The 23,136-nt window shown below is 40.3% G+C and overlaps 2 protein-coding genes across 14 annotated transcripts in view; one reads left to right on the forward strand and one right to left on the reverse strand.

The window, feature by feature from the left end:
* Positions 1-225: 225 nt before the first annotated feature.
* On the forward strand, positions 226-1,824 carry LOC136341001 (tubulin beta chain-like). The gene is made up of 2 exons (XM_066285560.1): positions 226-377; positions 445-1,824. The coding sequence occupies exons 1-2, from the start codon at positions 321-323 to the stop codon at positions 1,732-1,734; spliced, it is 1,347 nt and encodes a 448-aa protein (XP_066141657.1). The 5' UTR covers positions 226-320; the 3' UTR covers positions 1,735-1,824.
* A 431-nt stretch (positions 1,825-2,255) lies between these two features.
* The window catches only part of LOC136340737 (multiple PDZ domain protein-like), a 59,298-nt gene continuing 38,417 nt past the window's right edge, over positions 2,256-23,136 (reverse strand). For 3 of the 13 annotated variants that reach the window (XM_066285073.1, XM_066285046.1, XM_066285095.1), the window contains 12 exons: positions 21,002-21,319; positions 20,755-20,845; positions 10,208-10,404; positions 8,824-8,918; positions 8,403-8,417; positions 6,445-6,514; positions 5,501-5,560; positions 5,230-5,334; positions 4,933-5,004; positions 3,603-3,783; positions 3,178-3,455; positions 2,256-3,116 (listed from right to left, as the gene is read on the reverse strand). In XM_066285073.1, coding sequence (XP_066141170.1) covers positions 2,799-3,116; positions 3,178-3,455; positions 3,603-3,783; positions 4,933-5,004; positions 5,230-5,334; positions 5,501-5,560; positions 6,445-6,514; positions 8,403-8,417; positions 8,824-8,918; positions 10,208-10,404; positions 20,755-20,845; positions 21,002-21,319 — 1,800 coding nt within the window. In that variant the 3' untranslated portion in view covers positions 2,256-2,798. Of the gene's footprint in view, positions 3,117-3,177; positions 3,456-3,602; positions 3,784-4,932; positions 5,005-5,229; positions 5,335-5,500; positions 5,561-5,675; positions 5,799-6,444; positions 6,515-6,595; positions 6,838-8,402; positions 8,418-8,823; positions 8,919-10,207; positions 10,405-20,754; positions 20,846-21,001; positions 21,320-23,136 lie in introns of those variants that run through there. The other 10 variants (XM_066285114.1, XM_066285070.1, XM_066285124.1 and 7 more) reach the window with 8 other exon arrangements.

The following is a 23,136-nucleotide window of genomic DNA, read 5'->3' on the forward strand; positions in this document are numbered from 1 at the left end:
CATTTTTTAAAATCAAATAAACATGTGACATTAACTCCATCCTCAATCTCCACCACGTCAAAACTGTCTAAAAAACCGCACTCTACTCCTGAGTGTTCAATTTTGAACACACGCCTCAAAAAAATCGAGAATCGCCGCCATCTATCATAGGATTCTTGATACCAAAATATGTTAAACCGACCAATCAGTTTCGCACATGTGAATCCCTGAGGTGGCTAGTGCAGAACAAATTTGCGCCACATGGAAACGACAGTAAACTGCATTTGCATAGATTTGGTAATTCGCTCTACTCAAAAATTATAATTAAAAAAAAAATTAAAATGCGAGAAATCGTACATATCCAAGCTGGCCAATGCGGGAACCAAATCGGCGCTAAAGTAAGTGTTATCAAGCTAAGTAATCCAAATGCGCAACTTCCTAATTTGTTTTTGGGAAAATTCTCAGTTTTGGGAAGTTATTTCTGACGAGCACGGCATAGATCCCACCGGCACTTATCACGGGGACTCGGACTTGCAATTGGAAAGAATTAACGTTTATTATAACGAAGCTACGGGGGGGAAATATGTGCCCCGAGCTGTGCTCGTAGACCTCGAACCCGGCACCATGGATTCGGTCCGATCTGGTCCATTCGGGCAAATTTTCCGGCCGGACAATTTTGTTTTCGGTCAAAGTGGGGCTGGAAATAACTGGGCCAAAGGTCACTACACCGAAGGTGCTGAATTGGTCGATTCTGTTTTGGATGTGGTGCGAAAAGAGGCTGAAAGCTGTGATTGCATGCAGGGCTTTCAATTGACGCACTCCTTGGGAGGAGGCACTGGATCTGGATTGGGTACTTTACTAATCTCAAAAATCAGAGAAGAATATCCCGACAGGATCATGAATACATTCTCAGTAGTGCCTTCTCCTAAAGTCTCGGACACAGTAGTAGAGCCATATAACGCCACATTATCAGTGCATCAACTCGTAGAAAACACCGACGAAACTTACTGCATAGACAACGAGGCCTTGTATGATATCTGCTTTAGAACCCTAAAGCTGACCACTCCTACTTACGGAGATTTGAACCATTTAGTGTCGGCGACAATGTCTGGGGTGACCACATGCTTGCGATTCCCCGGCCAACTCAACTCTGACCTCAGGAAGTTAGCTGTCAACATGGTCCCGTTTCCACGATTGCATTTCTTCATGCCCGGATTCGCCCCTTTGACCTCGAGAGGTAGTCAACAATACCGAGCTCTCACAGTTCCAGAACTAGTGCTGCAAATGTTTGATGCGAAGAACATGATGGCCGCTTGCGATCCACGTCATGGCAGATACCTGACCGTGGCCGCCATTTTCAGAGGCAGAATGTCCATGAAGGAGGTGGATGAGCAGATGCTCAATATCCAGAACAAAAACAGCAGTTATTTTGTAGAGTGGATTCCCAATAATGTCAAAACTGCGGTGTGCGATATTCCTCCGAGAGGCTTAAAAATGTCGTCAATATTTATTGGAAACTCTACATGTATCCAAGAGTTGTTCAAGAGGATTTCTGAGCAATTTACTTCGATGTTCCGAAGGAAGGCGTTCCTGCATTGGTATATTGGGGAAGGGATGGATGAGATGGAGTTTACGGAGGCCGAATCCAACTTGACCGATTTGGTATCCGAATATCAGCAGTACCAAGACGCCACTGCAGAAGAGGAAGGAGAATTTGATGAGGAGGAAGACGTCGACGAGGTGGAAAATTGTTAGCGAAACGCGGGTCTCAATTCGATTTAAAATCGTCAGGCAGTTGTGATTTTGAAATGAAGATTGGTGTATGATATTAGTGTCGATAATTTTCGAATTTTTATTAAATGTCTTGTTTCTATTTTGATGCGTTTTACAGTAACAGCAAGCGATAAAAATGAAATATGTTTTTGTTTAAGATAAAGAAAAATACTTCAGGAATTTTTTGCGTAGCTACCCAAACGTAAAGGGCAATTGATCCATCGAGGTGCACGTAGATACGTATTAAATGATGGCGACGGAATCACAGTGAACTACAACGCCTTGATTGATCTATTGCAAGCGTGAGCTTAATAAGAGTTTTGACTTTTATTATACAAGACTTTTCTGCTTTTTTCAAAGGCGATTTGTAATGGACTGTGGTGGTATTTACATTATTACCCGCCATTTTATCAAGGTTAAACATTTTTTCAGATTTTGTGATAATACCCACAGGGATGTAATTTAAATAATCGAAACTTGAAAAATCTGAAATAAGACAACGATTCGTCATATATCCTTTTATTTCTATAATTCCCCTCGAGGCGTTTATCTACAGAAGGGGTTATAATGTAACGCTTCCTCGTACAGGACATGAATATCACACTTGCTTTAAAAAATCATTTAACTGTGGCGATTTGAATTGTGCCCGGAAGACAGTTTCTTCGGCTGTTCTCTAAACTGCCAGAGCATCAATTCGTCACACAGTTAGGGTCGTAATGAACTAAGAACATATAGCTTGCGGCGTAACTAACAACAATATAATATTATGTATTTAAAAAAATCAACATTTTAGAATCTTAAATTGCTTAATACACAGTACTAATAATAGATTTATCATTTATTTAATAATAAATTTACCTAGGAGTCTCTAGTCGAGGGCAAAGTAAAGCAATCATAATATTCGTTCCATCACTGAAACGTTATAAGGAGGTCTTCTTCAGTTTATGATATTAGACTAGTCAGTCGTGGGGGCGCGCGCGCAATTCGCGGGTGAAGACTCGCCTTAAATTAGGGAAACGTACTCGGAACTACAACGCCTAGGGCGGCTATTGGTTGTTCGAACTCGGCTTAAACCTATGCAATTTTAAGGAAACTCTACCCGTTGCAGTCTTTAGTATGGCCCCCGTTTCGTCGCCAGTAGCGTTCTCCACGTTCACCCCGTTCACGGCCACCAGCACGTCGCCCTTAGTGATGCGTCCGTCCAGCTCCGCCGAGGTGCCCGGAATGACATCGGCTACGTAGACGCCTTTCCCGCACTTCCGACCGATCAGACTCAATCCCAGACCTTTTCCGGGCTTTTTGATCAAGTCCACCTCTATCGGAGTATATTCTAGGTTGCTTGGTCTAAATACAGTTATTTTCATCTAGAAATTTACAAAAGTTAACGTAATCTTTTGATAACAATCTGTCAATATTATTTTTTACCTTTGGCAGTGTTTGTCTCAGCGCCTGAGACGCAGTGGTGTTTGTACTATCCTTAAGTGAAGCGCCGTTGACTTCGCTTATTTGATCGCCGGCTTGAAGGCGACCGTCTCGATCGGCGGATCCGTTGCTGTAGATTTCGGTCAGGATGATGGCGCCCCCGACGATCGTATCTTTGCCGCCCACGAAGGCAACGCCGAGAGATTCGTTATTGGTATTCACTTCAATAACGGTCTCTTTCCCCGGTAGGATTGAGCAGGTTTGGGGGTCCGCGGGGGGCTCTACGATTGGAAAAATAGAATGGAGCATGTCATACACTAACCGTTCTCTAGTAGCTAGCTATTCCAAAGTCCCCTCCCTCGCTGACAACTTTTGGTGTGAGGAAGGGATTTACTATCACTGTAATAAGACAATTTTTAAAGTCGTACCAGGTACAGGTGTAGTAGGCCTAGATGGAGTCGTCGGAGTTTTCAATCCGGCCTTTCCATCTGCAACGCTATTGGTCTGCGTCAAAGGAGTGGGGGTGAGCGATCGAGACTGGTCCTTCTTTCCGGGCTTGGATACCACTAGATTGACCAATCCTTCGGTTTGCTTTAGCAAGTTTGCGGCCTGAAAATCGAAATGCAATTGCGTAAGCATTTGACTTTTATCGGTATATTTAGTTTTTTTTTTACCGCAGATAGGTTAACCCCCATTTCGTGGGGAATATTCAACACAAAAGCTTCGGAAAATTACTAATGATACTTTCAGTTTTTCAATGAACATATCAGCTTAATTAGGTCCGTTATCAATTTTTATCTGTTGGTTTGGGGAAAACATTACTAAATGAAGCTATTTTTTTTTATTTGAATTCGCACTTATATACTGCACAATGTGTATCAATTTCTAGTGATTTCCTTGCGTAAAATATCCAAACCACGTCTCTCAAATAGTGTTGAACGCAATATGTTGAAGTGAAAGTTTACTTGAAAAATGCTTATTTTATTAATATATTTCATCAGAAACCATAAAGACAAAGCACTGTGGCGATGTTTCGAGGTTCGACGGAAACTTGCAGAAAAAAATAATTTTTTTTTAACTCCAGAAAAAAACCTTCTAGATAAAGTTGTCAGTGTTGTACGACCATGTTCTGTATCTCATAATCGGAGGTGGCTTTCGTCCAACAGACTAACAATTTTCACCCACTGCGTGACATCTATTCCCATTTCGGTTCAACTAACGAGCAAAAATTGGAATTTGTTTACATATAAAATATCTATCCATAAATGAGACAACATTGCGTTACTCTTTTGTCAAATTAATATGGCCGACTTATTGCGACAACCTGTGAGCGGAATAGAGATTGCGAAAAGAGATACGGAGGGATTTAAACAGCTGCTGAAAGTGCGATGATGCCAAACTGTACTGTAACCGGAACACACTGTATCTCGAATTTCGATCTGTTTGAAAGTGATAGGAGAGGCGACATTATTTTGAACGAGAATTCTTATAGCGAAAAATCGTTTAAATTGAAAATAAAGCATTTGTTTCCTAAGAAAAGAGGAGCAGGTTCCTTTCAGGGCCATTATTAATTACGTATAACCCAAAAATCTGCTAACGACGCTTCCGCTGATTGATGTCCGCCTAATGGGTTTGGGACTTAAGGAACCCTATTTTTATCCCTTTGAGCGGTGATTAAAAGCTTTGTTTTTTTAGGGACGGGAGACGCTTTTTTTTTTTTTTAACTATCATGAAAAACGTGGAGGAGAAGCAACTTACCGTGTCATAATTGGAGCCCACTAGGGAATCTTTATTGACAGCCAGGATCATTTCTCCAATCTCAAGGCCGGCCTTTAAAACAAAAACACCCATTGAGGCAAAAAGAAAAAATAAACTTGGTATTACTGCTAGTAAAACTTAAGCAAATACTCTAGAGATGCCATGCGATTTAAGAGCCGAAATCCAGAGTTAGAGCCAATTTCAGAATTCGCATCAAACATAATTTTTTTCTCAATTTGGCCCTGGAGAAACATCTAATAATTTTTTTTCTTTTCGGCGAAAAACTGTTCTATGTACCTTCTCGGCGGCGCTGCCCTCCTGTATGTCCGATATGAATATGCCCTGGCCCACTTCGGCATGTTTGCCCTCTATTATCATAATACCCAAACTCTGACCTGTCTGCTTCAAAGAAAAAGAAAAACTATGTCAGAAGCCAAATCACACCAATGTTACTGTAATAGATCACACGGCCACACATTGAGCACAGCCAGAATACTACAGAAAAGGCCCACACACTGAACCCACCTTGAGTTTCCCATTTTAAGAAAAATCGTCACTTGGGACCTACCTTTTTGACAGACACGCTCCGTACATTGGGGTAGTTGGAGCTGAAGTGTTCTACTGAGGTCTAAAAAAAAAAGTGGTGAATTAGCGGGTATTGAGAACAGTAGTTTAATTTAACTAAAACTTCTCCACAGCAAATGGGCTTCTTAAGCAGACCCTTAGATTGTTTTCACACTTGCCTTTGCCTGTGAAGCTTTTCTTCTCTTCGACAGCAAATAAACGTCCAGAATTCGTTTAAACTGAACAATATAATACAATTTTGACATCCTCTCTCTCAGTGTCCGCCATTAAAAAACTTAAACCTTAAACATAAACAAAACTTTACTCCCCCAAAATGAAACCAAACCACTGGAAAACAATGCAAAAATGTTCTGTAAGCATTTTTATCACTATACGCATATAAACTAAATATTTAAGGTTGGCGATTTGCACCAAAGGGTAAACAGTGTTATAATTAAACCCAGTTGGAGAGTTTAAAAGGAGACTGAAACTGTAACAAAAGTGGATAGTTTACATTATTCAGCAGGCGACCTTCAGTGAATTGTGTGTAATTATCCAATCTTGGTGAGTTGATAAGGAAGTGAGAAGCTACATCAGGATGAGCACTTTTGCCTGGCGGTAATTGGTAATTGATCCTCATGATTTGCACACTCAGCAAACTGTGTCATTGCACTTCAAAACTAATTAGAACTGTTAAAAAGTTTGCATTGAATCTAATTTTGAATAAATATGGCTCTGAAAATTAATTTCCAAGAAAAGTTTATACATGTTTTAGGTATATGATTATCCTAATTAGGTACCTACATCAATAATTATTTCTGGAAATTTTATTACATTGACTGGTACTACACCTATAGCTCCATTTTAAACAATTTTATGAAGCTTTAATTAAAGTGAGTAAAATGGTATTTTTTCAAATATTTTACTAAAAACTTAATCAGAACTTACCTCCTCTGCCAGTGAAACTGGAAACTGAGTGATGGGTTTAACGGCAATATCATTGATGGCAGCTTTTCGCCTAAAACAATACGCAAATGCTCACACTTTTGTCCACAAACCAAGTTGCAGGATTCAGTACCGAAATAACAAATTTTGGGGGCACAGGAATGTGAGCATTAGTGCTGGTTTCCTGAGAACTATAAACACATCATCACAGGCTCCTTAATAGTCACCAATTATTGAGGAAAGATTAATGGCAAGAGAACGGAATAAATAATAAACCGAAAAAGCTAAAATTTGAACTTTGCCTGAATGGAGGTAGGAACTTCACAGGTCTCACCCACTACGAGATGCCGCGGAATTAACATAACGGGAAGGTCAGGAGCATCCGGTAAGGTTGACCTTTGAGAAAAAATGGACAGGAATAATAAATTATGCAGATAAATAAATAAATAATGTGTTTTACATGAGAAAAAGCTGGGAAACAAACAGAAACGGGGAAAACAAAAAAGGTAAACAAGCTCGCGTCGTTAGTGTTGAAAGTCAAAATTGGGAAACTAGTGATGCGATGTTGCCATGATTTTCTTGTGTCGTAAAACCGTTTTCCAACATCAACACCATCATGTAGATTATGTAGAAAATTTAATTCAACATCAAAAATATAAACACAAATTGCATTTTAATATTGAACTATTTCTATGTGATTTAGGGTGTTCCTTCAGAATCATATTCAGACACAAATGAAGCAGAAGAACCGAAAGTTAATTTGCAGACAAACTCGCAATTTCCAACTGATGAAAAAATGTTTTGAGGGTATTGTACATCCTATATGTAAGGTGTATGATTTTTAAAGGAGAAGCAAAACACTTCAAATGCTTTTTAGTCAGTTTTTATCATGAAAACAATCTAGATTTCATCGTGAATATGTTTAATTTTAACTAATCAGTTCCTGTTCCACACAGAATCAAATCTAATATCGAGTTGCATCGTTGACTGGACGATTGAAAGGAATTTGCAATAAAATTTGTGAATTGGCAACGGTGTCGCATCTTGGAGTTTGACACGATAAGGTCTATCCATAGTACAAGTTAGAAAGAAACGTACGGCAACGGCGTAACAGTGTTCCAATCTCTAACCCAACTTTCGTGTTAGTTTATTTTTTCAGTTTTTTGCACTTAAAAGAAGATGGAATTATCGCTCACCAAGCTCACCACCGGAATTTAAAAATGAGTGTTAAATTTAACTAACCAATTAGCGTTGCACATGACGTAACTGTTAATTGGACAACTAGAGAGAGAACTGCTATTTTTCTATCTGAAATAATGCGAAAACAGCCAAATTAAAGGAAGGAGAAGGCATGAGATACCGTTCAAGAACAGGTCGAAACTAGCTCCTAACGTAAGCGTGTGTTAGCATTTGTTCTGTATGTTTATTATGTTTACATTAATAGGGGGCTGCGGGAAAAGGAAACTTCTAGTTCAGTCTTAACATGCAAAAATAGGTGGACTGCAAATTAGGCAAACTTTTTACTTCTTCAAAAATAACAATAGTGCCACATAGTATTTGAAACGCCCTGTATGTGGAGTGCTCTACCTACATACACTACTCATGACCATCGACCATATTAATAAACTCTTCTTTGGTATGCACAAAAGTGTTGCAACAATTACAGCTGCATGGTTGTACCCCCAACGGTAATTTAAGAACTTCGGACTTTGGCGTACATTTCATTGTTTACCTGTGATCATTTCAATTACAACTGCAGGTGATGCAATTTAAAATGAAGATGTAGGTACAACTGCACCAGGGCCCAAATCAAATAAATCTCGAATGGAAAGTGCACAGGTGCGGTATGAGTGATGTGAAGCAAATAAGGAGAATCCACCGATTATAATTTCAACTTCGTTAAGTGAGGGTATAATTCATAACACTGCAACCATCACATTTACTAATCGAGACCCACTCACCTCAGTTGCGGATGCCTGGTAACAAAATAATTATATTAATTAGAACAAGGAAATCCTTTTACCGATGATAATAATAATTAATAACCGTCGAACGACTTCAGAGATTTGATAATTTAAAATGAAAGAAAGGTATCACGATGACGGATAATCACTGTGCGCAAACCCTCGGATTTTCCTGCTCCCTAATCCCGTTTGATAATCCATTTTCCGCATAAGTGAAAAATATTTACACATTATGATCCAATTTGTTTATGACTTCGCACTGGTGCGCGATACGCAATCTGACGTTACAGACATATGAATGCATGTAACGAATTATAATGGACCTGAATGGCAATAAATATTAATGGTGCGAGGTTAACGAGGAGTAAAAGTTGTAGTAAAACCGTCTCGTCCTATGGTAGATAGGTAGGTACCTTACCTTAGGAGAATTACTTTAAAAACTGGTCCGGTGAGGCCTTTGATGATCGCCGAGGCGTTGAGGTGACACCGGCCGTGCAGCACCACCCCGTTCACCTAGAATGGGGCAAAAACAGAGGTAGTACTACTAACCTTTCTTTGACACAGCTGAGGAGGAAATTCATAAATTTCAAGTCATATTTTGCACGAAGCGAGCGAGAAAATCTCAGGTGAGCACTTGTCGAAGGTGGTCGCGCGGTACTGCGGACACGGCCGAGGAGGTACCTCGGTCGTATGAGCAAATAAAAATACACCGGTTATCAGTTGCGCGATAATTTGGTGATAATCCTATAATAGTGGAAATGTCGTGGGTGTGTGGCACGATAACTCTGTCGCGTTTCGGTGGCCGACCAAGTAAAAAAGAACGTCCTGTATGTAGAACCCATTTAGAAGCTTTTAACTGCGAACACTAAAAATAAAAACGTGTATATACACGCAGATTTTTGCTATACGGTTTATTCGCCCACGCCCATCGCCAATTTATCTTGGGAATTATCTTGGATGTTGAAATCGTTTGATATACGCTCATAAACGTTGAAGAGTTTCAGGCTAATTGCTAAACTAATAATTTCTCAGTCGTTGCTCATGCAGGGCGTTTGACGAGCAGGGGAAGACGCCTTGACGGTTCAGGAGATATTCGGTGTCAAAATTTTTTCATCATTTCTAATTATTACGTTGCAAGTTTACTAAAATTGCAACTCTCCAACTGCAAGGTAAAACTGAGCCGAAGACGCGTGTCAAACTCACGATCTCGCCATAAGCACGAAGCTTGTGGCGAGCGCTTGCTGTGGCTGCAGCCGACAAATTATTGAACGAGGCAATTGATCTTCGAAGATCATCACAGCGTCACGAAACGCGCACTCACGTCAAATACGCAAAGGTGACGCGGGAGAAATTGAAGATCGCGCTTGGTACGAGCAGTCGCCATGGTAACGGCTGACGGATCATCCAATGAAACAGCAGATCTTCAAAAAAAAAAAACTTATGACGTCATGGCACGCTTAGACATTGCATGCGTGTTAAAGTGATTTGAAGAAATTCGAAGTTGGTGCTTGTTACTAGCTGTTGCCACGGCGACCGACGATGTATCATGGAAATAGAGAGCTGATTTTTGAGGACCGACTTGCGCAACAGGACCTCTAAGTTACACACAATTTAATATTGTTGACTATAATAAATTTAAATTAAGTAAAAATAAACAAAAAAAAATTTTTTTCTTCAAAAAGTATGTCGCATTTATGTTATTTTGGTAAATTTTTTATTTGAACTATTTACTCGTATGTGTTTTTTTAAATCGTTTAAGGAGAATTTTTACTTTACTAATAGTAAAAAGGCTTCTTTCTTACTTCCAGGATTTCGTCCCCGATTTGTATTAGTCCCGTCTTGCAAGCGGCTCCATTCGGATTTAATCCGCACACGAAAACCGCCATACAGCTGCGATCTCGGTGCCCCGCGAGGCTCAGCCCCAGGCCTGCTGCCCCTCGTTCCAGTTGCACCATGTGAATGCTGTGTCCCAAGTTGCCGTACTTCTTTTTCACTTTATCTGCAAATATACGAAACGTGAGAATAACGGGAATGTGCGAGAATTCCGTTGTTGACTCGAACATGGAGGCAATTTCCTAATCAAATTTCAAAATATAAAAAGAAAGCATGACATCGAAGCAATAGGAATTGAGAGGCCACTTTCGGTTCACTTTGAAGTGCATCACAAGGAATGTCGAGAATTTTCCATAAAAAAATAATTTACGGTTTCAATGCATTAAAGATAAGAACGTTGGCATAAACACGTTACTCCCAATTTCTTTCAACTACACAAATATTGTGCCCGACATCAGCGATATATCTTTCAATCAATCATGATCGCTCATCAAAAAGCTTTTCATAATACTTTGAGATAGCTGAACATGTAAATTTGTGTTTTTTTTTGTTTGACAACCGTCAATTTCGATCCTTGACAGGTTGGGATAGCAATTGTTTTTAAAACAAAACTTGGAATCATGGCGTCCGTCGCGGCCCACTCGAGTGGAAACCAATTTTGCTCGTTGCTCAGACATTTTTCAAATTATTTCCAAAACTGCGATGCGCAGAAAATGTCACTCCGACAAAATTTAGAAAGAAATCGATGGTTGTATTAAGAAAAAACTAAAAACTGCGAAAAGTGTATTATTTTTGGTGTTAAAATTACATCGCATTACATTAAACGTTTCCTCCAAAGTTCAGCTCACTACCATCGCCCCAAGAGGTATGCTCGGTGGACATACATACGTACGTATGTATACACGCATACATAATATTTCAACAGGGATTCCCAGTCCAAAAAATGATGATGAATTTGTTTCGCCTGCACGGACTCACCAAGTTCATATTCCGTCTCCTGATCCTCTGCTATAGGTTCCATAGTTCCATGGTCGTGCGAGACACATAATCGGTGGCACTACCGCGGTACCGACGTCTGCGAGTCGGTACCGATTATGGGTGAATGATGGTACCCGACCAGCGGCGGCATCTGGACGGTTTCGCTCACGAGGAAATTTCGGAATTTACACTCACGGGCCAATGAGTCACTTATTTTGTGCTTCCACGAAGGCATAGTTCAATTCTCTTTTTAACGAGTTTCATTTAAAATTTAAGGTGCATCTTTAAAATAAAACTAAAAATTTTTTTCAGTTTTCCCCTATCACAGCTTCGCCCAAGAACGGGGGGTTATTAATATGAATTTAACCATTAACCCCGACAAATCCTACCCTATTACACGCTTTAAGATACTCGGTTTACTAATATACACCGAAGCCAGGGCTAATTTACCACCTAAACAAAACAACGAACGCGAGAGTGTTGTTTACGTACATATCCGGTAGTCACCCCATTCCGCGAATGTTAATAATTATTGAGATGAATAATTGGACTTGATATTTCAAAAGTACATACTTGGGTGCCCGGTTTGGAGATTTATTGACGAGAGCATTGCTCCGACGATCCAGGGTTAACCTCGTAACCTTTAACATTTCCAATGTGGGTCACCTAGATCTTTCTTCTAGTTTATTCACCATTTATTCCATCCAGGGTTTACGGATGCGTTTGATGAAATGAAAATATCCAGGAGGCGGATTTATGACAAAATGGTGAATGAAAAAAGCCCGGTTTTTGATCCCCGCTATTGGAATCTCGGCCATCCTGCGCAATTTAAGCTTAAATAGAAAACCGTTCATCAAATCGGCAGTATTGGCAATATTGCTGATTTGTAAAACTCCCTTCAACTCTAAACACTTCGGTCAGATTCAAAATCTTACGTTGCGGAAGCTCCACCGTCCCGAGTGGACCTTTGGGACGATTCCATGAATGATTTACTCTTTCATGCAATTTCAAGCTTCCACCCTAGTTACTCGCCTTTATATCCGACGAATCATTAAATAAACATGATTGCCTTAGCAAAATGTTTAGGCAGGCCCTTTAGAATTGCAGCCTTCGTGGACGGTCACAAATTAAAAACAACAGCAAGGTGACCCGAACTGACGGCATTGTCACATTTTTGATCCAAAATGTTTATCTTAAATAGGCGTACGAAAAAATTTAGTGAAAAAGTGGCGGACGGCATTTAAAGGAGAAATGAATACGTGCGCATGCACGATGACGCGTCAATTTTTTTGAAGTTAAATGTCGCGTAACAAAATGGCCGCCAATTTTCATGTTAATCGGCGATGGTTCAGTGGGCAGAACTGTCGGCTCTTAGTAAGAAGGTTTGGAGTTCGATACCCGCCGCGACTAATGTTTTTTTTTTTTTTTAAATTTAAAAAACGGCATTTTCGAAACAACTAAATAAAAAGCCGATGGGGATGACATTGGTCCCAATATAAAACACACACACTGCCTTTTCTTGTCAATTTATTGCACGACCCATTTTCACTGTCTGCGTCCCTTGCTCGGGGGTGCCTACACTTGACCCATTTTCCATCTCTCGGCGGCAACTTCACCCTGTTTTATGTTTTTCAGGAGGCGACTTTTGAACGAAATATGGGAACAGGCGTAAGGTTTTATATTAGACCTTTGATTGATTGTCAGCCGAAGGGGCGCTAACGGGGTTCGTTTCTCTCATGCCGGATGGAAACAATACGGTTTCCACGAAAAGCCATTATTGGGGGATTCACACGAATTCATTGTTTTCGAAGAGCGAAACGCGAAACGCTGCGTGTTCGAACGCATTAACTTGCGTGCTGGGAATTTCGAGTATGGCTGCGGTGTATTAGCTAAAGTAGTATTAAGGTATCTTCGGTAATGGATTGGATGGAGCGGAGAATTCAGCAAATTAATTCAAAAAATAATACAGAAATTCTTCTGAAGCAATTTAAAAAGTAATCTTTTCCTCGGGGAGATGTAAGTGGAAAATTATGCGCATTTACAAGCGCTTTCCCTGGGACAAAGGGTGAATAGAAACGCCCTAATTTCGTTTATTCACAACCTGCTTTATCTTTTGTGAACGTAATAACGTTACAATTTTATTATGTACCAGAATTAGATATGGGAATTTTGTTTACTTAGTATGCAATGGCGAATCGAACTGAGCGAAAGACAAAACGGATCCCACGGGATTTATCACGTAACAGTTGAGGTTCGTTATATCTAAATGATAATTCGCTTCTGTTTACCCATGTCAGACGAAAATAAGCATTCACTTACTATTATTAATTAACAAGCTAATTGAACCGAGCTTCATCGGATCGCAATTAAAATTAGTCATGTTGTAGCGTATGCCCCAAAGGATTTTTGCAACACAGATTTTCGAATTTGACTTGCAGATGGGCAACTAATAATTCCCCGACCCAATTTCCGAAATGTCACAGGTTAAGAGACGGCGCTTTGTCCCTAAACTTTCCTCCTCAAACTTGCAAGTTCTCGTTGAGATTTGCATACGCGAAATCTGGAGCACATGCTTCTGACAGAACCCATACCAGAATCCCACTTATTATCCGCATTACCACTCCATCATCGGCCCCAACAGCCGCCCCGCATTCCCGGAACGAACAAAAAACCGGGAAAAGGTTATTTTTCTCGACTCCCTCATTCCGAGATATTTATTTTACAAATTAGGGGAGTGAGTTCCCTCGTTAAACTCCAACTAGGAAAATAGCTTGGAGATGCCGTATAATAAGTTGCTTTCTCTCCCCGGATTGGGGTCCTTTACGCCGCAATGAAACGGGTCGAAATGAGTGAAATCCTGACCCAAATTCGAAATGTTAGAGGTTAAGGGGTTACGCCGGCCATCGGAGCGTTGCACTCCAAATGAGATGTTCACTTTTAAAATCCCCAATCCAGAGATAAAGCCGAATTGAAAATTGCGAGAAATGGGTCACATTGAGGGAATTGTGAAAATAACTAAACAAATCCCGGATCCAAACTAAAAATAAAAAGAACGGTTCGATATTTGAAAACTCCATGCCCTCGTTCATCTGAAACAGTTTTTTTTTAAATATTGTACGCAGCCATAGTTTTAATGCAAAATTTAACGATTTTCAATAAAAAATTATTATGTCCATTATGACAGACAAAATCTTCACGACCCAGTTCCGAAATGTTACGATTTACGGGATAACGTGATCCTACTAAAACCCGGATCTTAAAAATCCAAATGAAAATCTTCGTTTTACGGGCCAGGAGCCTCAGGCATCGTTACGGCCTTTATATGGCGGAGTATATCTAATGGGGCTCGGGAAAAATGATGAAGGAATTTGAGAAGCGATGCCCAAAATTCCAGGGAAAAATGGCGAACGAAATACGGCGACAAATCGCAATTAATACAGGTGAATTCTGTGATGTTCGTGTAATTTGAAGTCTATTCCTTGCCGTCTACTTGTCACGGGTGATCGGGTGAGGCATTCTGACAATGACGAAGGTACGAAGACGGAATCTGACCTAATCCGAGCTTTTTGCGTTACCAACTGCAAATGCGAAGTTTCCCTTGTGATTTTTTCCGAAATATTGAAGTGACCGTTCGAAAATATCCCGAGATACGATTTGCACGTGTAATTTATCAAAAGCTCCTAGTAATAAACCTATTGGCTCCGCGTCTAGACACGCTTTGTCAGCGTGAAGCGCCTATCGCCAATGAAGCACTTAATATTCAAACGCAAATACGTTTAAATTGTGTAATTCTTTCAAGGCATTTTTCGTCGCTCTCTCGCTAAAATGGCGAATGCGCTTTCAATCTGCAAATAACGGCGTCGCTTGCGTGTGTTCACGTGCCAAATACGACGACTGTTAAATGACTAAATAAAGCCGCGAAGGAAAAAAAAAACACATAAATCTACAATTTCACGATCTTGATCGGAAACACGAATTCGGGATTTTCGCGTAAAAAACCACGATCTCGTTAAACATAGTTTACAAATCATTCGCTCCAAATGCCCATAAAACAATAAACTTATTTTTAGCCCAAGCAAATAAATAAGCCCGATCTCTGCCGATTTATTTTATTTAAAAGCCATTTCCTGTATTTCGTCGCGATAGAAAAACGATAGAATTTTCTGGCTGAAAATTCGACTTCGCGGAAACTTCACGAAAAACCGTGATTGCCTTACCGAAAACAACTTCACAATAACAACTGCACACGTGCGACAATTCCGTACTCTCTCTCCGTTAACGGGGGCTGTGCAACCTCGACGATTAACCTCGGCGAAAAACCAATTTCGTTAGGCATTAGTGAAAAAAATTAGGTCGTCCGATAGGCCGATTGTTTGTCCGCATTTTGCTTCCCGGACGGCGTCGCGACGTCTATCCCGTGTTCGCTTTCGCGACTGAAACTGAACCGAAATTCACGTCGAAACGCGCTAAAAACCGGGATGGAACGCGCAATCTCCCCCGACTAATCCCTGCGATTGTGTCTAGAAATTGGGAGTTTGCTAGTTGTTTTTCTTTTCTTTTCGGGCCTATTCGAGGCAAATTATACAAGATCGTTGCTTTTATTGTGGCCAAAATGGTGAAGGCACTTGAAATTTACAACACCGAAGACAATGAATAAAAGAATTACCAGTTGAAATTGATTCCAGATAAATGTCAAATGGGGTATAAAATACCTACACCGTCTTGAGGCCTCTGATTTTTGAGTGGTATTAAATAAAAGTCATTCTGGTCGGAATGGTGAAGGGGCAAATTGAAGGGGGAGAGACACGCAGACCAGAGACACCCGCCATAGTAAGGAAGAGGCATTTGGACTGACTAAAATTAACGTTAAATCTAATCCTTTGAGACTATAATAATCAGAAGCATTCTGAACATCATTTCTTACATCAGCCCATTTTTTCCCGTGAAAAATTTCTCTCTTAATGGCTTCATATATTCTTCAAACACATTGTGCAATTTCTCCTTGTCAGAACCAACTAGAATCTCTTGTATTAAAACAAATCGCCTGAGGCTTCTGCAATAAAATCCTCAACTGCAACTCGAATTATCCCCGTTGGTTCGAAGCGTAAAATTATTGGTATTTGGATTTTCTAATTGAATCTTACCCGATTTCACAAGCTGACAGACTGTAAAACGAGCCCCATTTTCCGGACGTTATGGGCGAATTTTATTTCGTTATTATTTTAATCGACTGCAAAGTCCAAACAATTTTTTTCAAATGGCTTCCTCAAAAGCTCTCTCTGGACGATAAACTTTAATAATGGGAGCCCCATTATAACATAGCATGACGTAGCGCGGACAATTTATTGTTATGACCATCATACGATCAGTCTTTATAAAATCTTACAGGAAGTTGGTGAGGTACGGGCTCTGTTTTGACTCCTCGCGGTGTGGAGAAATGGAGAAAACCATTTTCGTAGACGTTCGTAACAATTATCGTTACCTTGGAAACCGGAATCTAATCGAAATCTATGTATTCGTGAGTATTCTTCACTGACAATGGGGATTTGTCGAAAGTATAATTTTGGAGTTTGCGTCTGTGTCAAAGAGTCTTCCGTCACGGTATTACCTTCAGATAAATCCCGGTTGTCAAAAGTCATAATCGGGTTCATCCAGGAGAGGCCCAATAAACAAAAAAATTCTATTTTTAGTGTCGTCGAAATTTATTAAAAAAATTACTGTTTAAAATTTTTCTTGACATTTTGGCGGAAGTAAGCTCATATAGCGGATACGGGGTGTCCGTTTAACTGCCCTCGGACTCCCGTGAGTTTATTCGTGAATTCATAAAAAAATCGATTATGGCCTGCCTATCAAAAAGTATTACTACTAGGAAACTACAGCATGTGCGTCGGAATATGTACCCGAAAATATCTCGAAAACCGTTCGAGATAAGTACGTTTCTTTAGTGCCTTTTTTTCGGAAAAGGGTCTCCTCGTTCCAAATAAAACAAAAATTAATCTACGAGGTTTACTTGAAAAGTTATATTAGTTTTTCCAAATACATGCACGACGTAGGTGGCGCTACCTATACGTTACTCAAAAATAGATGTTGTAGATAGATTTGTCGTACCTAAAACTCCCTCTATGCAAAGCTTAATCTCAAAAACTTGCAAAATGCAAGATCCATCGACAAATTGCAAAGAAATAATAGTTGTTTTAACACCCTGTAAGTCGAAAAGGACAAAATTTTATATGAGACAAGTTCAGTTTGACCGCATTATTTTTCAACGCTGTTTCACCCCCTACTAATTTGTATCAATGTTCTGGGACACCCCGTGTGAGACTCGCGAAGGTCCATTTTAACATTAGCGACAACCCTACAGGGTCTTTCGAAAAAACGCGGCAACATAAAAGTTTTTTTTTTTCAATGGGAGCTATTAGCAGGTACTAATACTCGTTTAGCCAAAAATGCATACCGTGTGTGTCCACAATAACACGTTCAATTTTCACCGTTTCAACTTTGATTTTGTTGATTTTTTCGAATAGGACGATGTATTTGTTTATGACGTAGGAGAAAAGCACATTAAATTTTCTTAATTTTGGTATGGAATAATGTCATATTTATCTTAAGTGTTAATGGAATTATTAATTATTCCAGAAAAATCTGCATTCATCGCTAAGTGCCTGAGTGTTTAATCTGAGCGCACTTCCTGGCTAATTGCTCTTACGCTAATGCTGGGGGTCTCTACTCCAGATAAAGCCATGTCCGGTCCATTTTCTTCTAGTGAAACCCCCTTGTTTCGACTTTTCATTTCGTAATTAGCACTTCCTGCTGTTCGAAACGCTCTTTTAGACTTTCTAGGCTCCTTACATCAGAATGTCCTCTATTAGGAAACCGTCGAGCGTAAACCCGAGACGCTCAGAAACAATTTCCATCACACGAACCAATTACATAACTCATACAGTTCATAATATGAGTTCTCCCTGAGCATACTTCATCGCGATGGCCAGTTTTTAAATAAACAGTTTTCGAAGAAACAAAGAACCGTAAATGAGTTGCTGAAAACTCCGACACTTAGCCATGAATGCAGGTCTTCCTGGAATAATTAATAGTTCCATTAACACTTAAGATAATTATGACGTTATTCTACACAAAAATGAAAAAAATCGAATGCTCTTTTGTTCCACGTCATTAAACCACACCGGTCTATTTGGGAAAATCAAGAAAGTTGAAGTTGAAGAGGTGAAAATTAAAGTTGTTGTTGTGGACACCCTGTATGCGTTTTTGGCTAAATGAGCATTAGTACTTGCGAATTACTTCCATTGCAAAGACTTGCCCTTTATGTCGCCGCGTTTTTTCTGAACACCGTGTAGGGTTGTGACTAATTTCAAAATACACCTCCATTAGCCTCACGTACATCCCCAGAACTGATTTTTTTGTGAAATCGCAAATGAACTCTCATAGGAGTCCGAGGGGCTGTTAAATGTGCGTCCTGTATACGGAGATCGATCGCAAACGAAGTAGCTCAAAAGGTGGTGGCAATTAGGGCCATTTTCAAAGCACAAAAGTCGATAGAAAATGAATTTTTTTGTCACAATTTGGTGGAATTTGTCCTCGTTAAATGATCCACACTTTTCACACGTCATATGATAGGGCCGCCTTAGAACTTAAGTTTCCCGATGATTCGGCAGAATCAAGGTATTTAGTACAATATCTAAAATTGATTACATCAAAAGCCCCCGAAACGACAACGGTGACACGCATCAAATTGACTCCCTTTGTTGCTGAGACTGTGGGTTTCTTTAAGGGAAAGTAAAAAAAGGGAGTCGAAATTGATTTTTTCCGTCCGGTCATACATATTTGAGTATTCACAAAGACAGGATTTTCAGGAAACTGTGTCAGCATCGATCGAGACAAATAAGGGCTCTCTAATAATTTATAGCCCCGTCTCTTCGTCCCTTTCTGCTTCTCACTGTCAAATATTTTATTCCGAAATAGTTCATTTCGATGCTTTTTACACTGCTGCACATGCACGCGGCTTAAATAAATAATCGAGTTTCCCCTAAATTGCCACTACAATATTCTCCCTTGGAGGGCGATTGTGCTGTTTGTGTAGCGGGGATGTTTTAATTCGTCCCCTCTTTCCTGCAACAAGGTGGCGGGAGAAATTTTGATGCGGTTTTAATCTGTTTAATAAGTTCCGTGTGCGGCGGGGCGTTCACTAAACTCCCTTCAGTCGAGGCACGGTTTATTTGTCAATGCGTTAATTGGATCGAATGGCGGGACCCTTTAGGTCGTTTCAGTTCTTGAAAAGGTAACACCGCAAGGGACTAAAGAGATCTGATGATTGCTTCATTATATCAAAAAGGTCTTCCCTAGTTCGAGATTTCGACGGGACAAATATAGATAATGGCAGACAAACTCTAAAAGGAGTTTGACCCCAAAAGGGGCACTAAATTGAGTCAAAGCTTTCCTTTCTTGTGCGGTCAGAACAGACAATCGGAGTTTGTCAGAAATACATTTCTATTTTTTTTCCGTTTGAATTTGACAAAACTAAAATTTCTTGATAATTTGGCGGATAGTATTCATATTAATGCAACTCGAAATCTATTGGACGTATCGCAGGGGGGTTCGGTCCGAAATAGGCCGCCGACAAAAATCAAGTTCTTTCATTGAAGGTTTTTTGTGCAGACAGAGGTCTCTTCAAATGAGTCGACTCCCGCGAAAAGCCAAAATGACTAAAACACGATTTTTTGAGAATTTAGAGAAGTTTCGGAGACTGCTTTGCAGGTGACTGCAGAAATAGTCACAAATTGATTAAGTAAATTGAATTTAGGTCGTTCCGGTTCTGTCTTAGAAGACAAATACCTAAAGGGCGAGGAACTAAAGGGACTCGGATTGCTTTCACTACGTCCAGACAAACAAATGAAGCGTTTCACCGAAATCCAACTCGACTAGGGTTTTGACCGCAAAATGACTTCAAAATTGAAATATCTTTCAAACATTTCTTTCTATAGAGCCTTCGCTGGCACAAAATCAATCATTCCGATACCATCTCCACTGAGAGTTGGTTCCTTTCGAGTGATTTCGAACGACGGGTGCAAATGGGAAAATTAATTAATAACTCCTGTTATTATGTGCGTGTGGAAGTTGTCGAATCGATGCCATTTAGTGACGACTTCACAAGCCCGTTCGAAAGCAATTTCATTACAGGGACAAAAAGCGGAAGTTCGGTTACTGACGTTCGTTGTTTTCAACTATTAATATTACTGATTGCTCGAGTTTCACAAAAAAAGGGCCACTTACGTTAATTTCAAACAAACGCAAATGCAAACGTGTCTGTGACAAACACTGAACAAAGCGGCTAATGCCGTCCATTAAGGGTAGATTTTGTTGCCGAAATTCGATATATTTTAATCCCTCTGGTAGCAAATTTCGGCCAAATTCGGCTTATTCAAATTCGTACCTATTTTATGTCTTTGTGCTCGGATTTTCCCAATTTGTTTTCGGCATGACATATTGGTTGGTTTGTAGTAAAACTAGACAAAAAATTACTCACTGTTTGTGTATCCGAACTCGTCCTCCTTCTCGTTGTCCGCGGCAATTTCCTCCTTGCTTCGTCTGACATTGGCAGCGCTAGCTCTATCGATCTAATTTAGGAGAATATTTAAAAGATCCCTCCAAGTTAAGTATGGCTTATAAGGCGGGATAACAACCCTAAACGCCATTTTTTTTTAATGTCAACGACGACTTCAATATTGCGCTTTTCCCGCTTCACGGCGTCCTTCCGAAGAAAAAAAACTCACCTGCTGTCCTCCCGACGACACCGTCCTCCCCTCCAGCTGGATGGTGTCCACTTCGTCCTCTTCACTTTCCCCAGATTCGTCTTCGCTGACCACCGCTTCCCCTCGCTCACTTTCAATGCCGTCCTCTTCCCTTTTCTTCCCCCTGTTGGTCTCAGTTGTAACGGCTTCCTCCTTCGAGGGAGGAGGAACGTTATCGTTGACATCATGATTAATGACCAAAGGTTTTTCGTCAGTTAAAGATGAATCATTTGCGGGTGATGATGATACGTGAGTGAAGGATTCTTCGTTGGGAATGTTGTTTTGGTCATCGGCGTTGAACTGAAACGGTTGGAAACGTTGAAATTGAAAGTTTACTTCCCTTTGGGAGAGTTTGAAGAAATTCCAGATTCCCAAAACGTTCCGTGTGTCACAAGGATTCACCTACGTCACAAGAATTCGCCTACGTCACAAGGTCCGATAGCAATCCTGAGAAGTACCTACGTCACGAAGAAATAGAAGAATTCGGGGAATGCGCACACGTGAGGTGGCAAGTTAATTTAGATTGGGAGTTCCGTAAACGCACGCAACGCCCGGTGAATTAAATGTAAAATTAACGAAATTAGTAATTCAATAATTAAATCTGACATAAAGTGCTTTCCGATGTTGTCATTAGTTGCTCTTTCCTTTTGTTTTATACTCGTCCGCAGCGCCCTCTTTAGGAATTATCATGTCGCTATTCTCGCAACAGTTGCGAAAATGTTTCGATTCAATTTTGGATTTTATATAGGGTCACACAAAAGTTTCCGCCCTTTTTTAAAACAGCACCAAGCAATACTGTAGAAACTAATAAATTCCCATATGTAATTAACGAATAATAACATTTATTAAATTATTGTAAATACGAAATACGAAAACGTGGCGCATATGTATATAAATACGAATATTAATGTGCGACCGGCTATATGTGCGTACATATTTGCAATGGCGGTGATGTGTTGGCCCTTCTGCAGTAGCTGACGACGACTTTAGCCGTTACGGATCGGTTCAACCGTGAATATCTCCTAATCGGTGAGGAGAGCGATTGAATGTGTGTCGAAGGGCATCAAATTGTTGACAATGCTACAGACGCTTACTCGGCTGATACCAAGCTCGTTCGCCATTTTGCAAATTGTACGTTTGGGATTTGGCGTTCCGTAGTACTACCTCGTACCGACAGTTGGACGACCGCTGTAAAAACGATCGGCAGTCCCTCCCGTCTCTTTGCGACGTTTTACCGCGTCCGTTCATTTCTTGGAACCAATCGAGCGACCAATGGCGGCCGTCTTCATTCCCTCCTTGTGTAACTTGACTACCGTGATACGTTCATTTTCACGAGGCGTAGCGCTAGAACAACCGAAAGCAGGCACTTAACTAGTACACAGCACGGACTAAAATTATGCGTAGGGCTCAATAGAAACATCAAAAGTCACACAGCTTCGGCAATTTCAGCGCTGAAAACGTCTCGGAAAAAAAAAGTACGGGAACTTTTGTGTCGCCCTGTCCACACACAAAAACACGTCATTTTCACGCAACGTTGTACATACGCATGCGCATCTTCAATTTTAATGGATAAGCACCTTTGCGGGTTTAACAGTGTAAAAACCCTCGTAAAATAAACGTTTCCTATTGGCCGATAATGATTTATTTCGGATTACCAACGAAATCGGCAGAAAGACCAGGGGGATAATAAATGTCATGGAACAAATAGCCACCAAGTAAATTGAATAGATTGAACAGCGACAGAACCGAACAGATGAACTGCTAAGAAATCCATTTTTGCCCCCCTCATTTATGATAAACACGACTGTATCAGCCTGAAAGGGGCCGTTGCCGAACGATTTCCGATTTACATATTCAGGGCTGATAAATTTTTCAAGGAAAAACGCTGCTTGTTAATAAAAGCCTCAGTACATTTTGCGAAAGATTTTGGAACATATTTCCGGGCAAAACTGCAACAAAACGAACAACATCAGCGAGATATTCAACATTTCTTTATGATGCAGATGTATAGACCCATAAAAGGAAAAAAACAAACAAACGGGGGAGTAGCGGAGTTATCTCTAATGGATTTCTGATTGGTCCGTTGATATGTGATGGATAATGGAGATTTGGTTGCC

This window comes from Euwallacea fornicatus, chromosome 1 (assembly GCF_040115645.1).
Source record: "Euwallacea fornicatus isolate EFF26 chromosome 1, ASM4011564v1, whole genome shotgun sequence".
NCBI lineage: Eukaryota > Metazoa > Arthropoda > Insecta > Coleoptera > Curculionidae > Euwallacea > Euwallacea fornicatus.